The sequence below is a fragment of the Heteronotia binoei genome, chromosome 5, assembly GCF_032191835.1.
Source record: "Heteronotia binoei isolate CCM8104 ecotype False Entrance Well chromosome 5, APGP_CSIRO_Hbin_v1, whole genome shotgun sequence".
Taxonomy (NCBI): Eukaryota; Metazoa; Chordata; class Lepidosauria; order Squamata; family Gekkonidae; genus Heteronotia; species Heteronotia binoei.
In genome coordinates, this window is record NC_083227.1 from 128,091,204 (window position 1) to 128,105,746 (window position 14,543).

At 41.1% G+C, this 14,543-nt stretch overlaps 1 protein-coding gene across 1 annotated transcript in view; it reads left to right on the forward strand.

Moving 5' to 3' along the window:
• Nucleotides 1-14,543, forward strand: part of ADAMTS2 (ADAM metallopeptidase with thrombospondin type 1 motif 2) — a 450,208-nt gene that overhangs the window by 409,190 nt on the left and 26,475 nt on the right. Inside the window, exons 16-18 of the mRNA XM_060240368.1 lie at nt 3,947-4,110; nt 4,671-4,827; nt 5,839-5,971. Coding sequence (XP_060096351.1) covers nt 3,947-4,110; nt 4,671-4,827; nt 5,839-5,971 — 454 coding nt within the window. The remainder of the gene's footprint in view (nt 1-3,946; nt 4,111-4,670; nt 4,828-5,838; nt 5,972-14,543) is intronic.

Here is a 14,543-nt window from a genome sequence, read left to right on the forward strand (position 1 = left end):
TCTTCGACTGATAAGGCAGTTGGTTCCCTTCCTCGAATGCAATGACTTGGTGACAGTGATCCATGCTATGGTCACCTCGAGATTGAATTACTGTAAGGCCCTCTACATGGGACTGCCCTTGTCTCAAACCCGGAAGCTTCAATTGGTGCAGAATGCCACAGTCAGGCTGTTACTGGGGCTTCCCTTGCAGGAGCACATTCAGCCTGCGCTGAAACCACTGCACTGCACTGCACTGGCTACATATTGCATACTGGATTTGTTTCAGGATGCTGGTTCTTACCTTTAAAGCCCTATATGGCTGTGGACCAGCATACCTTCGGGACTGCCTTTCCCCACACATTCCCCAGAGAGTAGTATAGTCAAGGTTTTAAAATCTGCTTTCGATCCCCGGCCCTCAGGAGGCCAGTCTAAAGATGACCAGAGCCAGGGCCTTCTCTATTGCAGTTCTGCATTGCTGGAATGAGCCTCCTGAAGAGGTTAGGGCCCTGCAGGATCTCTCTCAATTCTGCAGGGCCTGCAAGACTCTGCTCTTCTATCAAGGCTTTGATAGCTAAGATCGGAGACTGCAACATTGAATGAAGTGAACTGAACCACCTGAAGCACAGACCTGATCCTATGTTCGTTATGGAACATCTGGATGTAACTAGGGTTGCCAAGTCCCCTGCATTCTGGAAGCAATGTCATCACTCCGGCGATGTCTCACGCAGCCACTCTAGGCGTTTCTGGGGGAACTCTATGGTTTTTCCAGATGTTCTACCATTTGGGAGGGGAAAACTCTATGGCACCTATTGTACCATAGAGTTTTCCCTCCCAAATTGCTAGAGTGTCCAGTAAAACCATAGATTTCCCCAGAAACACCTAAAGCTACCACTGTGCAACATCGCCAGTGCAACGACATCACTTCTTGGTGACATCATCATGCCAGCAACATAGGGGGAGGTTCCCGCCACTGGCCCAATGTGGGCCAGCAGGTTGGGAACCTCCCGGGTGGGGAACCCCCGCCTGGACCGGGGGCTTGGCAGCCCTAGATGTAACAATTGAAGATGCAAAATAGATATGGAATGTGCATGCTGTTATCTGGCATCATTAAATATGCCATCATTTTAAAGATTGTTATAGCACCTGCATTATCTTAATGTTTGAATGTATTATTATGTTTGAATGTATTATTGTTTATATCTGTTTTAATTGGTTTTATGTAATGTTTAATTTGTATGTAAGCTGCCCTGAGCTTGCTTCAGCAGGAAGGGTAGGATATAAGTTTAATAAATAAATAGTATCAGGAAGAAAATAGATGCAGGTAATTTATTATTCAAGCTCAACATTGCAAATCCATGAAAACCTGAAACCACTTTCATATTTCTAAATAGAATTGTCAGAGGGAAAATCTGCATTCCTTGAATTTAAATTTCTATGGGTTTTGCCAGCAAATCTGGTTACAAATCTAGTTAGACAATGGAAATTCTGGTTCAATCAAACTTTTGTCTCTGATATGGTGTCTTTTGGCAATGTTTTTGAACCTGTAGTAATAAATGGGTTGTGTTTTAACTTCTATATATATTCTTCGTAAAGCATACGTTATAAAATCTTGCTGTTGTCATTTAAAATAAATATCTGCTTTGGCTTCCAAGGCCTTCTCTGTTCTCCTGAGTCCAAACTGTTGCCTTTTAGGCACCACACAAAGGCATTTTTACTCTCCTTGGCTTTCAGATTCACTGTCTTCCCTTTTCATGCTTTTGCCATTTGTTTCTCCTACCGAAAGTATTTTTTTATCTCAGTATTCAAGGTTGTAGCATGTATTACAGTATACTGCTATTTTAGGAATTTAAGGTTTTATATTTTTATCCATTGGCAAGTTGTTTTAATGGTATCACTCTTACTCTTTATTTTGTTATACTGCTGCTTTTATACTTTGAGGTGTTTTTTTTTTTAATTTCTGTAAACCACCTCAAGAATATTGGATCTAACTTCATGTTAGAGCTCTGTGAAGAGCAGAGAAACTCCAGGGCTTAATACAGTGCCCTCAAGAAGGGTGATAATAATCTCTTTCCTCTCTCTTATATTAAGAGATGGGTTATAAATAAATAAAATCTGTGTAAGCCACGATAAAAAATAGATTCCAGAAATTTAATCCACAGATACATGTAATGCAATAGTCAGAGAAATGTTCAAATTAAGGGTTTAATCCAGTAATATGCAAGCAGAAGAAAAAATCTACTTAGCATACTTGTGCTTGCAGAAGGAATTGCAAAAAAAAAAAAAAAAGAGTACATCTCCCACTGACCTATGAAGTCAGCCTTCAGCTGTTTCCACTTGGAACAAATTTGGGCAATTTTCTTATGGATAGGTATGTGCTGTCAAGTAGCAATTGACTTATAGTAACTGCTGAAATGAGCTTTCAAGGCAAGCAAGAAGCAGAAGTGGTTTGCCATTGCTTTCCTCTGCAGAGTCTTCCAACCATACTGAGATCTGACAAGTTCAGGCTTTACCATACCAACCTCTGGTTTTATCAATATGTCCTTTATCCTTGCCCACTGCATGTTAGAGCTCTGTGAAGAGCGGAGAAACTCCAGGGCTTAACACAGTGCCTTCAAGAAGGGTGATAATAATCTCTTTCCTCTCTCTTATAATGCAAGTGGGGATACAATCACATAATGCAAGTGGGCATAACTTTGCTCTGGATCCAGCCTTAGTACAGGTCCTAAATCTGGAGCATAGTTTTTTCCATGTTTAGTTAGGGCTTCCTCAGATAGGATGCCTTTTTAAAAACTTGTAGAGACAGATAGATTGGTGTATCTGTCAATTTATAGGGTTGCCAGCCTCCAGGTGGGGCCTGGAGAGTGCCCACTTTTACAACTGTTTTCCAGCTGGCAGAGATCAGCTTCCCTGGAGAAAATGGCTGCTTTCATGGCCTTGTACCATGTTGAGGTCCCTCTCCTCCTCAAACTCCACTCTCTCCCAGATCCACCCCCAAAATCTCCAGGTATTTTCCAACATAGACCTGGCAACTCTACCATTAGAACAAATTTAATAATTCACAAAACAATACTTTAAATGTTGATCAAACAAGGGAAAACACAGTGTTCAAAAGCTCTTGCAGCATGGTGATTGTGTGTTCAATTAGACCTCAGAAATCCCCAATTTCAAATCCCCCTTTCCCTTTAAACTCACTTAGATTCATCTGCCTAGAGCTTCGCTTGCATGCTTTCAAAGCAAAAAGCCAATATGTAAGATTCTCAGTTCTTTCAAGATAAGTAGCCACATTAATCTGTCTGTAGCAGTAGAAAGGAGTAAGAGTCCAGTAGCACCTTGAAGACTAACAAAATTTATAGCAGGGTCAGAATGTGAGTCCATCTATCCTATATACTACTACCTCTCTGCATATCACACCTAATCTAATCACACCTTCTGTTGTAATTGGCGTGCTAATGTCATTTAGCATCTGAAATCATGCCATTTTCCAATATATAGAACAGATGGACTCACATTCTAGCTGTATCTGAAGAAGTGAGCAGTGACTCATGAAAGCTCATATCCTACCACAAATTTTGTTAGTCTTTAATGTGCTACTGAATTCTTACTCTTTTCAGTTTTTTTCAGTACCTAATTGGCTGGGTTCTTGAGTGACAGATATTTAAATGGTATCTGATAGGCTGATCTTCCCTCGCTTTTTGCAAAACCAAAAAGATGTTTTAATTTTGAGTTTTGCTTTCATGTTTGTGTGTGGAGAAAACAAAATAAAATTCACAGGCTGTGTATCAGCAGCAGACACTTAACAATAGAACAGTATGTAATATGGTGATCAGTGATACTTAATACACAAATAAGAACTGGTATGGAACCACAGAAAAGACTGTTCCTTAAATCTTCTAGTCTCTTTCCTTCCTCCTGAAAATTAAAATAAGAAACAGCTCTGAGAATTTAATATTTGTCCTGTTGTTTCTAGCTATCAAGAACAGAGAAACAGGGAAATTCATTTTAAATGAGGACAACTATGTTCCAGACTCCAAAGTGTTTGTTAATATGGGCACAGAATGGGAATATCGGAATGATGATGACAGAGAAATGGTACAAACTATGGGTCCCCTGCGCAATGGAATCATTGTTCTGGTAAGTTGCTTGAAAATAAGGATGCCCAACTTACATCAAGTCATACAAGTTACTGTTACTGGTAGGCAGAGAATACTGTGTTCTGCCATTGGATATAAGCTGATGTTGAGCTTCCTGTCTTTAGTGGCACCCTGTTGCAGCCACAGTGGGTGGGGTTGGGATGCATCAAGGGGAAGCCATCCATTCATGTCAGCAAGTCTCACCTATTTGCCCTCATCCCATCTGGGCACTTGCTGACCACCCTGGCAGGGGTGGGGAGACTTGACAAGCCACATCAGGCCACGAAGAGGAAGCAGAAAAAATAAAAAGAATTGAAAATGCCACAGACTGAATTATGTTTCTGCTCTGGCTATTCTCTCACTGTATGTCTTGTCTCTCTTCTGATTTTCAAAGAAGTGGTTTAGGATGATCATGATTTCAGGGGAATCAACATTTTAATTAGGGTTGAATAGTTTTGAAAATGTAAGCCTTGCATATCATGATTTTTTTTTCCAAAATGCCATTGTGAGATTCAAAAAGATCTTGGTTGCTCAGAATGTATATCTTATTTGTCTGCTAAGGTAATCCCTCACGGTAATGTCAAGATTTCACTGACATACAAGTACATGATCCATGAAGACTCTTTAAATGTTGATAACAACAATGTTTTGGAAGATTCAGTAACGTATGAGTGGGCCTTGAAAAAATGGTCACAGTGTTCAAAACCATGTGGAGGAGGTAAAGAACAAATGCTGAACTGATTAATAGATACACCTTTCTGTGAGTTGCAAATCCATGCAATTAATTGTGTAATTTACATCTGGTTCATGCATCCTTGTATATCATAATCATTTTTCATTTCTTGATTGTCCATCATTTGGTGATTTTCAGCTGGATGTGTGAAAAGACTTTACTGAGAACACCATGCCTGAACTGTTGTGATGGTTTTATCTGTGGTATTACCTCTGTAAATACTCATTCACTCACTTGATGCTGCATGTATAAGATATATATATAGTATGAAACTGGAGGGCTAAAAACAGTTAAGGTTACATTCAGAACAGAGATAAATGAATAGTAATACACTTCTGAGGTATTAAAAATACCAGCAGAACATATAAACTTTATCCAATAGTTCTTTATCCAAACCATCTGCTTCAGGGAAATGTCCGTATCTAGGTCACATCCTGTTCACTCATTTCTACCTAGGCTAGTAGTCTACCTAGTGTGAAACTGTCATGAACTGTCTACTGTCTTGTCTACTCTTTCCCTACCATTCCCACATGACAGGTGATAAGTATATTAGGAGATCCTATGATTATTTCTCTGGCCCAGGCTTGAAAGGTTTGCTTGTGGATAGTATAGTGGGACACCATGAGTCTTGCAAACCAACTGGAATTACATGAAAGTTATGATTTCATGAACTAATGGCTGCATGTGGGAGGTGGAATACAGTCATTATTCCTGCTGAAGTGAAAGAGCCACCACAATCATCAAACTGTGGAAATTACATACCTCCCCCAGTCCCATACAACTGGTACTATCATAAGATCCTGGATAAATTGTGAGTTCACTAGCACCTCCACAGAATCCCATAAATGAGCATCATTTTCCCTGGCCCAACAAAATAGACGCACCCACGGAATTTGTCTAGAGGTATGCTCCAAAACATTTTGAACCATAGAAGTAAATCTGGGTCTGAGTGGAAGGGTTTTAGAAGTTGAAGATAAAAGAAGTCTCTTTCTTAAGGTCATCAGTTTACAAAGTATGGTTGTCGGAGGAAGACTGACCACAAAATGGTTCATCGTAGTTACTGTGAGTCCATCCAGAAGCCAAAGCCCATCCGTAGAGTGTGCAATCTCCAAGAATGTTCACAGCCAATGTAAGCATTTCTCTTTGCTGGAATAAATAATCATAATAAATGGAAACAGAAGTGCCTGTGGCTAGCCTTGGATAACCTCCTACACTCCACTCTTATGTGGTTGCTTTTGGTTATTTGCTTGTTTAAAATCTGTATTTACTTGCCTTTCTTTTAGGCGTCCCAGAACAAAAGGTGCATAAACAGTATTCTTGTGTGGTCTTTGGATATCATGATAGAACATAGAGGAATATAATAGCCAAGCCATTTAGAGAGAAATTCTAAGTAGGCCTACTCGGAGTCTACTAAGGCGTATTCAGTGCGGCTTGCTCTCAGGAAAGTATTCTTTGGATTGCGTTTTTTGTTTTTCACAGTTGAAAGCGTGCCTTTGAATTGTACCTGGAAGGGAAGTCAGTGAAGCCTCTGGAGTGCTTGTATCATGTGATCTGGGTAACCCATACCAATCAACAGCTGAGGTGCTACATTATACACCAAAGGAGGTTTCCAGTTAATCATCAAGGGCAGACCCTTTTGGAGTGCATGATTTTTAAAAAAATGTGTTTAAGTTTACAAAAGAAGTAAAGATGTATTTTGGTAGGAAATCTACAGAGAACTTCCTCAAACATGAAGTTTATAAACTAGCATAATCTAGAATTCCAGAAGTGAATGTAGTGGCACTTTAAGCTTGCAAACCACCACAGAGCGGAAGTCAGGGAGACCTAAAGCTCTCACCTGTCTATGTTTCTTCTTTTTTGACTAACACCATGTATGATAAAATATAATTTCCCATTTCCCATAATTGGCATCTGACCAGAACCAATGGGTTGTGATTAAATCAGAAGAGTTTTCAACAAAACATTAGAAAGAACTTCCTGACAGAGCGGTTCTCAGTGGAACAAGTTTCCTCAGGAGTTGGTGGGTTCTCCTTCTTTGGAGGTTCTTAAACAGAGGCTAGATGGCCATCTGACAGCAATGACGATTCTGTGAATTTAGGCAGATCATGAGAAGGAGGGCAGGAAGGGTTGCATCAGTGCTTAGTTCTCATAGTCCTTTCTTACATGCACAGGGAAATGCCATTCTCCATTTTGGGGTTAGGCAGAAATTTTTCTCCTGGCTAGTTTGGCCAGGGATCCTGGAGGGGTGGGTGTGTTTTTTGTTTTGCCATCTTTTGGGCATGGAGCAGGTGTCATGGGGGGGAGTGGAGGGGAGCTATTTGTGAATTTCCTACATTGTGCAGGGGGTTGGACTAAATGACCCTGGAGGTACCTTCTTCTATTATTCTAAGCAGGATCAGGGAAGCACACTCATTACACTAGGTGTTACAGGACAAGAAGAAAGAGCAATGCAGAGTGGTGGCAGGCAGCTACAATTATATTGTTTTAGTACCTACCCTTGAGAGACCAGGAGGAATTTAAGCATTATGTTATGTCTCTTTTTGTTTGAACCACAAGCTCTGTATGCCGCTTGGAGTATTCTGTCAGTGATGTGCTCTTATCATTTTTCTGTCCTCCACTGGGCATAAGAAACATGACACTGGAGCAACACATACAGAGCATTCTCTCTTTCCTTTGTCAAAGTTCATTGTCTGATCCAGAGTTTTGTAGTCTTTAGGTTGGATTCAGCAGAAAATTTCTATAAGCAGAAAAGGGGATGATTTTTGCCCATTCCAGGCCAGCAACTACTCCTCATGCTGTTCCTTGGATTCTCATGTCTCCAAGGAGCAGCACTGGGGAAAGCATTAGAAAGTAGAACTGAGGAAGTTCCATGGGATTCAAGCCTTTGTGGTTGGTTGGTTTGGTTGTCTCCATTCTCAACTAGGGTTGCCATTTCTGAGCAGAGGATCCCCTGGTTTTGCGGGCTTCTACCTGCCATCAGCCAGCTGGCTGGCAGCACTCTGATTTGGGATGGACCATGGTGAGTGCAGAGTTTGGGGAGGAAAGGGACCTCAGCAATATATAATGTACTGTGGTGTACTGGTGCAGAGACCTGCAGCAGTATTTTTTTTTAATTCTCCAGGCAACAGTGGACAAGAGTGACAGGCTGTGGGAAGCCTCCTATCACTGTGGGAGGCTTGCAACCCTATTTCCAGGGGAACTGATCCCTGTCACGTGGAGATCAATTGTAATTCTGCTAGAATTCCAGGCCCCACCTGGAGGCTGGCAACTGTAATTCCAACACATAATCACCAATCTGTGTCTCAACTAGGGTTGCCATTTCCCAGTTCTGAGCAGAGGATCCCTGGTTTTGGGGGCTTCTGCCTGCCACCAACTAGTTGGCTGACAGGGAAACCCTGCCCTCAAACAGTGACATCACTACACGATTCCCCCAACATGCTGATGTGATGCAGGACAACACTCGGGTTTTTGGGCAAAACTGTATGGTTTGATGCCAATTTTACCATACAGTTTTGTCCAAAACCAGGTGAGGGCCCTGCGGGACCTTGTTCAGTTCCGCAGGGCCTGTAAGACGACCCTCTTCCGGTTAGCCTACACCTAGCTAAGATGAGAACTCAATGTAGCTTGCCAGACATCTGTTTTATATGTAACTGGAATGTTTATTGGTTTTAAGGTTTTAACTGTTTTAAATATTTAATTGCCTATATATTTAAAAGTGTTTAATTTTATGTTGACCAATTTTTGGAAGCCGCCCTGAGCCACTTGTGGGAAGGGCGGGATATAAATCCTAAATAAATAATAAATAAATAAATCTCCCTAATGTCACTGATGCAATGACATCACTTCCGGGTGATGTCAGTGCATTGTGTGATGTCACCACTCACTCCTGAAACACTCCCCCGCCCCATCCCCCTGTTGGCACAACAATCCCACCTGACAACCCTAGTCTCAACAACAGAGTTGTTCATGAATCTTCTCTTAACTCTAATGAGACTTGTGATCTTACATCCTATAAGGCTTTAAACTTCCTGTTGCTTTTTGGCATTTGCTGACTGTAGAAAAATGTAAGAAACAAAGAGGCTAATCTTCCGTTTGTTAATATATTACAGTCAGGATTTGGAAAGGCTTTTGTGCTGTTCCTGAAAGAAACAAATATATTGTTCTGAAGGCTTTATAATGGCAAGACAAAATGCTTGGCTGTGGCTATTTTCCTTTCTAAACAGTTCTTAGCTGAATGTTGCACTGTTGTTAAATTTGAAACAGCAAATTAATCTCTATGAATGATACTGCTACTGAGCTGGCATCTGCTAACGACCCTTGTTTTAGCTGTTTATTTCTCTGTTGGCTTCCACGTGTTTTACTTAGAGTATGACAGATAGCTAGGTTAGGAAGCTGGGAGGAAATTCTATTATTTCACTTCCAAGGCAATTGAAAAAAAAGGTTACTTTGGGAAAGACACTATGTGGAATAATTGGGGTGTGAAAAGAGAGCCTGTATTTTTTTGTGTTTATGTATTATATGATTGTTTATGGTTTCATGGATCTGATTTGTGTTGTAAAGAAGTCAGCACAATGAATGAAAACCATGGTCATATGGAGTTTGCCTGCTGTGGGTTACAGGTCTTATATTTAAGGTTTTGTTTTTATTTGGTTTTGAAAATGGTTAATCAGCAGTAGGTATTTAGCAAAAGGTATTCTCAAAGAACATTCATTAGGAAGAGGGAGTTCTGTTGAAATAGATCACCATCTCCCATCTAAAAATAAGGGTGTGAGATCAGTGAGGATTCTACCATCATATACTTTTGCAGGGTTTCTTCAATAGGCACAAGACCTGAACAGACACTGAATCCTAAGCACACTTACTAAGGAGTTAAGTCCCTTTGAACTTAGTGGGATTTATCTCTAAGTATACTTTATTAGTATTGCACTAATAATGACTAACTTGTAAACATGAAAATGAATAAAAGCATTCCTGTATCATATGCACTTCTAAAATAGGTAACATAAAACAATTTCATAGAATCATAGAGTTGGAAGGGACCTCCAGGGTCATCTAGTCCAACCCCCTGGACAATGCAGGAAACTCACAAATACTTGCCCCTAAATTCACAGGATCTTCATTGCTGTCAGATGGCCATTTAGCCTCTGTTTAAAAACCTCCAAGGAAGGAGAGCCCACCACCTCCTGAGGAAGCCTGTTCCACTGAGGAACTGCTCTAACGGTCAGGAAGTTCTTCCTAATGTTGAGTGGAAATCTTTTTATTTAGTTTCAACCCCTGTCTTCTGGTCCTACCTTCTGGTGCCACAGAAAACAATTGCACACCATCCTCTATATGACAGCCCTTCAAGTCCTTGAAGATGGTGATCATATCACCTCTCAGCTGCCTCCTCTCCAGGCTAAACATCCTCAGCTCCTTCAACCTTTCTTCATAGAACTTGGTCTCCAGACCCCTCACTATCTTCATTGCCCTCCTCTGGACACATTCCAGCTTGTCTATATCCTTAAAATGTGGTGCCCAAAACTGAACACAATACTCCAGGTGAGGTCTTACTAGAGCAAAGTGATGCCATCATGTCACATGATCTGGACACTATACCTCTGTTGATACAGCCCAAAATTGCATTTGCTTTTTTAGCCACCGCATCACACTGTTGACTCATGTTCAGTGTATGGTCCACTACGACCCTAGATCCTTTTCGCTCATACTACTGCCCAGGCAAGTCTCCCCCATCCTGTAACCATGCATTGGATTTTTCCTATCTAAATGCAGAACTTTACATTTTTCCCTGTTAAAATTCATTTTATTGGTTTTAGCCCAGTTTTCCAGCCTGTCGTCATCTTGATTCCTGTATCCTGTTCTTGTCTTCTACTATATTTGCAACCCCTCCCAATTTAGTATCATCTGCAAATTTAATAAGCATTCCCTCTATTCCTTCATCCAAATCATTAATAAAGATGTTGAACAAAACAGGTCCCAGGACAGATCCTTGAGGCACTCCACTTGTCACTCCTCTCCAAGAGGATGAGGAACCATTCACAAGCACTCTCTGGGTGCGATCTGTCAACCAGTTACAGATCCACCTAACGATAACAGGATCCAAACCACATTTTACCAACTTGTCAACAAGGATAGTATGTGGAACCTTATCAAAAGCCTTACTAAAATCAAGATAAACAATGTCTACAGCATTCCCCTGATCCAGCAAGGTAGTCACTTTCTCAAAAAAAGAGATCAGGTTAGTCTGACATGACTTGTTCTTGAGAAACCCATGCTGACTCTTAGTAATCAAAGCCATCCTTTCTAAATGTTCCACGACTGACTGTTTGATTATTTGTTCTAAAACTTTTCCAGATGCAGGTGTCAAGCTGACAGGTCGGTATTTACCCGGATCCTCCTTTTCCCCCTTCTTGAAGATGGGGGCAACATTCACCTACCTCCAATCTTCCAGCAACTCTCCTGTTTTCCAAGAATTCTCAAAAATAATAGCCAGAGGCTCAGAAATTACATTCACAAACTCTTTTAGAACCTTTGGATGCAGTTCATCTGGCCCTGAGGACTTAGTTTCATTTAAAGAAACTAGGTGTTTATGTACTACCCCTATGCTGATCCTAGGTTGGAACTTCATACCCTCCTTATGTGTTCTGTTTTTGCCATGTTGAGCACCGTTTCCCTCAGAAGAGAAGACTGAGGAAAAGTAGGAAATGAGCAGTTCTGCCCTCTCTTCATTACCTGTTACAATTTCACTTTCCTGCCCTCACAATGGACCTACCATGTCCTTGAACCCTTTTTTTTGTTGTTTTTAGGATCTTTGGCCAGCCTGAGCTTATACTAAGCTTTAGCTTTCCTAACTTTTTCTCTGTAAGCACTGGTGATTTGTTTATATTCATCCTTGGTTATAAGGCCCTCCTTCCAATTCCTAAAGGAGTCTTTTTTATTTCTCAAGTCTTTAGAGAGCTGTTTGTGGAGCCACTTTGGCTTCTTTAAGTTTTTTTCCATTTTTTCTTCTCATAGGAATCATCTGTGATTGCACTTTCAGTATTTTGCTTTTAAGAAACTTCCACCCGTCTTGAACCCCCTTCTTCCTAAGTATTTCTGACCATGGGATTTTACCCAGCATAGTTCTAAGTTTATTGCAGTTTGCCTTAAAGTCCAACCTATAAGTCTCACTACGTATAGCTTTTCCCTTCTGTAAGACTGTAAATTCCAAAATCCCATGATCACTTCCCAGGGTGCCCACTATTTCCACTTCTTCAATCAATTCTCCCTTGTTGGTGAGAATCAAATCCAAGATAGCAGGTCCCCTTGTTTCTTTCTCCACTTTCTGGAAAAGGAAGTTGTCAGCAAGACAAATCAGGAATCTATTTGACCTTTCGTTTTTAGCAGAGTTGAACTTTCAACAGATGTCTGGGTAATTGAAATCTCCCATGATCACTGTGTCCCTTTTCTTGGAGAACTTTGCAATCTGTTGTAGGAGTATCTCATCCAAGTCCTCTGCCTGGCTTGGTGGTCTATAGCAGACACCCACAATAATATCACTGTTATTTCTTACTCCTTTTATTTTTACCCAGAGACTCTCAAATGAGCTGCCATGCTCAGATTAACATATTTCCTCACAAGTATATACCTCCTTCACATATACTGCTACGCCTCCGCCCTTTCTCATTTGTCTGTCCCTTTTAAATAATGTGTACCCCTGAATCCTAATATTCCAGTTGTGAGTGTTATCCCACCAAGTTTCAATAAGGCCTATTATGTCATAGTCCCCTTCCTGAATTAGAAATTTTTTTCTTCAAACAACAGCAAAATGATATTACTTGGCTCTAATGCCATGAGAAGACATTCTTAGGGAAGTTTCATTGGCTTTTAAGTTTCTAATTATCTACAGCAGGAACTCATTTGCATATTAGGCAACACCACCTGACACCAAGCCAGCCGGAACTGCATTCCTGTCTGTACCTGTTCAAAAAAAGCCCTGCTCATAGTCCATTTTGGGTAGCTCAGGTACATTAGCCTCTGGAATGCAAGAGTGCATCTTTGTAGCAGTCAGATGAAAGAAACTTTACTAAAAGCCAGCACCAACTTATCTCTATACCTCCAATTGCTTCCTCAGAGCATAGAAAATGACCTATTGTTCATAGTCATACACATTTATTCCAGTTCTTCAGAACAGAACCTGCCTGAATTACTTGCCCTTGTGCTATCAATTGAAGGAGCCAGAAAAAAACAGGAAAAAGATTTCTTGTCTGTTCTGGAAAGATTTGTATTTGTCATAATGACCTAAATGATATAAAGCAGGAGTCAAGTTGCACCTTTAAGAACCAATTTTTATTTAGAACGTAAGCTTTCATGTGCTCTTAAGCATACTTCATCAGATGAGGAATTCTCGTCTGATGAAGTGTGCTTAAGAGCACACGATAGCTTGCGTTCTAAATAAAAATTGGTTGGTCTTGAAGGTGCTACTTGACTCCTGCTTTGCTCAACTGCTTCAGACCAACATGGCCGCCCACTTGGATCTATCTAAATGATATAAACAACTACTGCCCAGTGACTAATGTTCCATTGGGCAAGCTGCTCAAGTGGGTGATGGCTAGGAGATGGAGTATCTAGACTAGGGGTATGCATTCAGATCCATCTGAGCCAAAAAATATACCCAAAAAATACCCTATCAGTATCTTGGGATATATTTTGGCAACACAAAGGTATCAGGGATTTTCCTGGAAAACCGGGAGTGGGGATGGGGGGTGGGGGACAGAATTCCTGAAAAAATCCCAGATATATTTGGGAATTACCAGGAAGATTGGCAAAGTCCAAAAACAGCTGAATGGCTGGAGCAAATTGCAGAAGACAGCCCAAAAGCCAGCTGAGCCAATGGGAAGAAATCTCCCTGCCAGCTCAGCTCAGGCAATCTTGTGGCCTGCTAGCTCAGCTGTTTTTTCAGGCTGTCTTCTGCAGTTCCTGTAAATGCACCCTGTTTAAAAGCAGGGCCAGTGCTAGGGTTTTTGGTGCCCTAGGTGAGCTGCCCACTAGTGCCCTCCCCCCCGAAATGTAAAAAACAGCATTGTAGGAGAAATGAAGAAACTTGAGACTATTTACATTTTTAATTTACAGTTTTTTATTTTAAATTTTAATTTTTTTAAAAAAGAAATTGAAATTAAGTAATAAAAATTGTGAGAATACTACTTGATCCTTTTAACTGGAGGTGCCAGGGACAAGACCTTCACGTGACCATTTCTACTTGATCCTTTTAGTTGGAGGTGCCAGTGACAAGACCTTGTGCATGCGAGAAAGATGCTCTACCATTGACCTGTGACTGGCTCTGTTGAAGTAGAGAAGGAAGGATGAGTGGCAGCATACAACTTCAACAGGAGCCAATTTTTAGAAACTGTAGTTGGCTCTTCTTCAGCTTTTACAATTGGTTATTTTATCCCTGCCGGGCTCTGAGGAGCACACTGTGCAGGCGCCGTCTGCTTTTGCATTTCCTGGGTCTGTAACAGACCTGGGAAACACGAAACTGGCCAGGCAGCATCTGCGCTCCATGGAGCCTGCTTTCCATTAGGGAAGGCAGGCTCCAAGCAGCACACACACTGTGCGTGGGAAGAAGGGGGACATGGTGGCGCCTCCTAGGCAGCTGCCTACTTGGCCTACTCCAATGCACCAGCCATGTTTAAAGGAGAGTGCAAAAGAAAGCCTGAAATACAGAT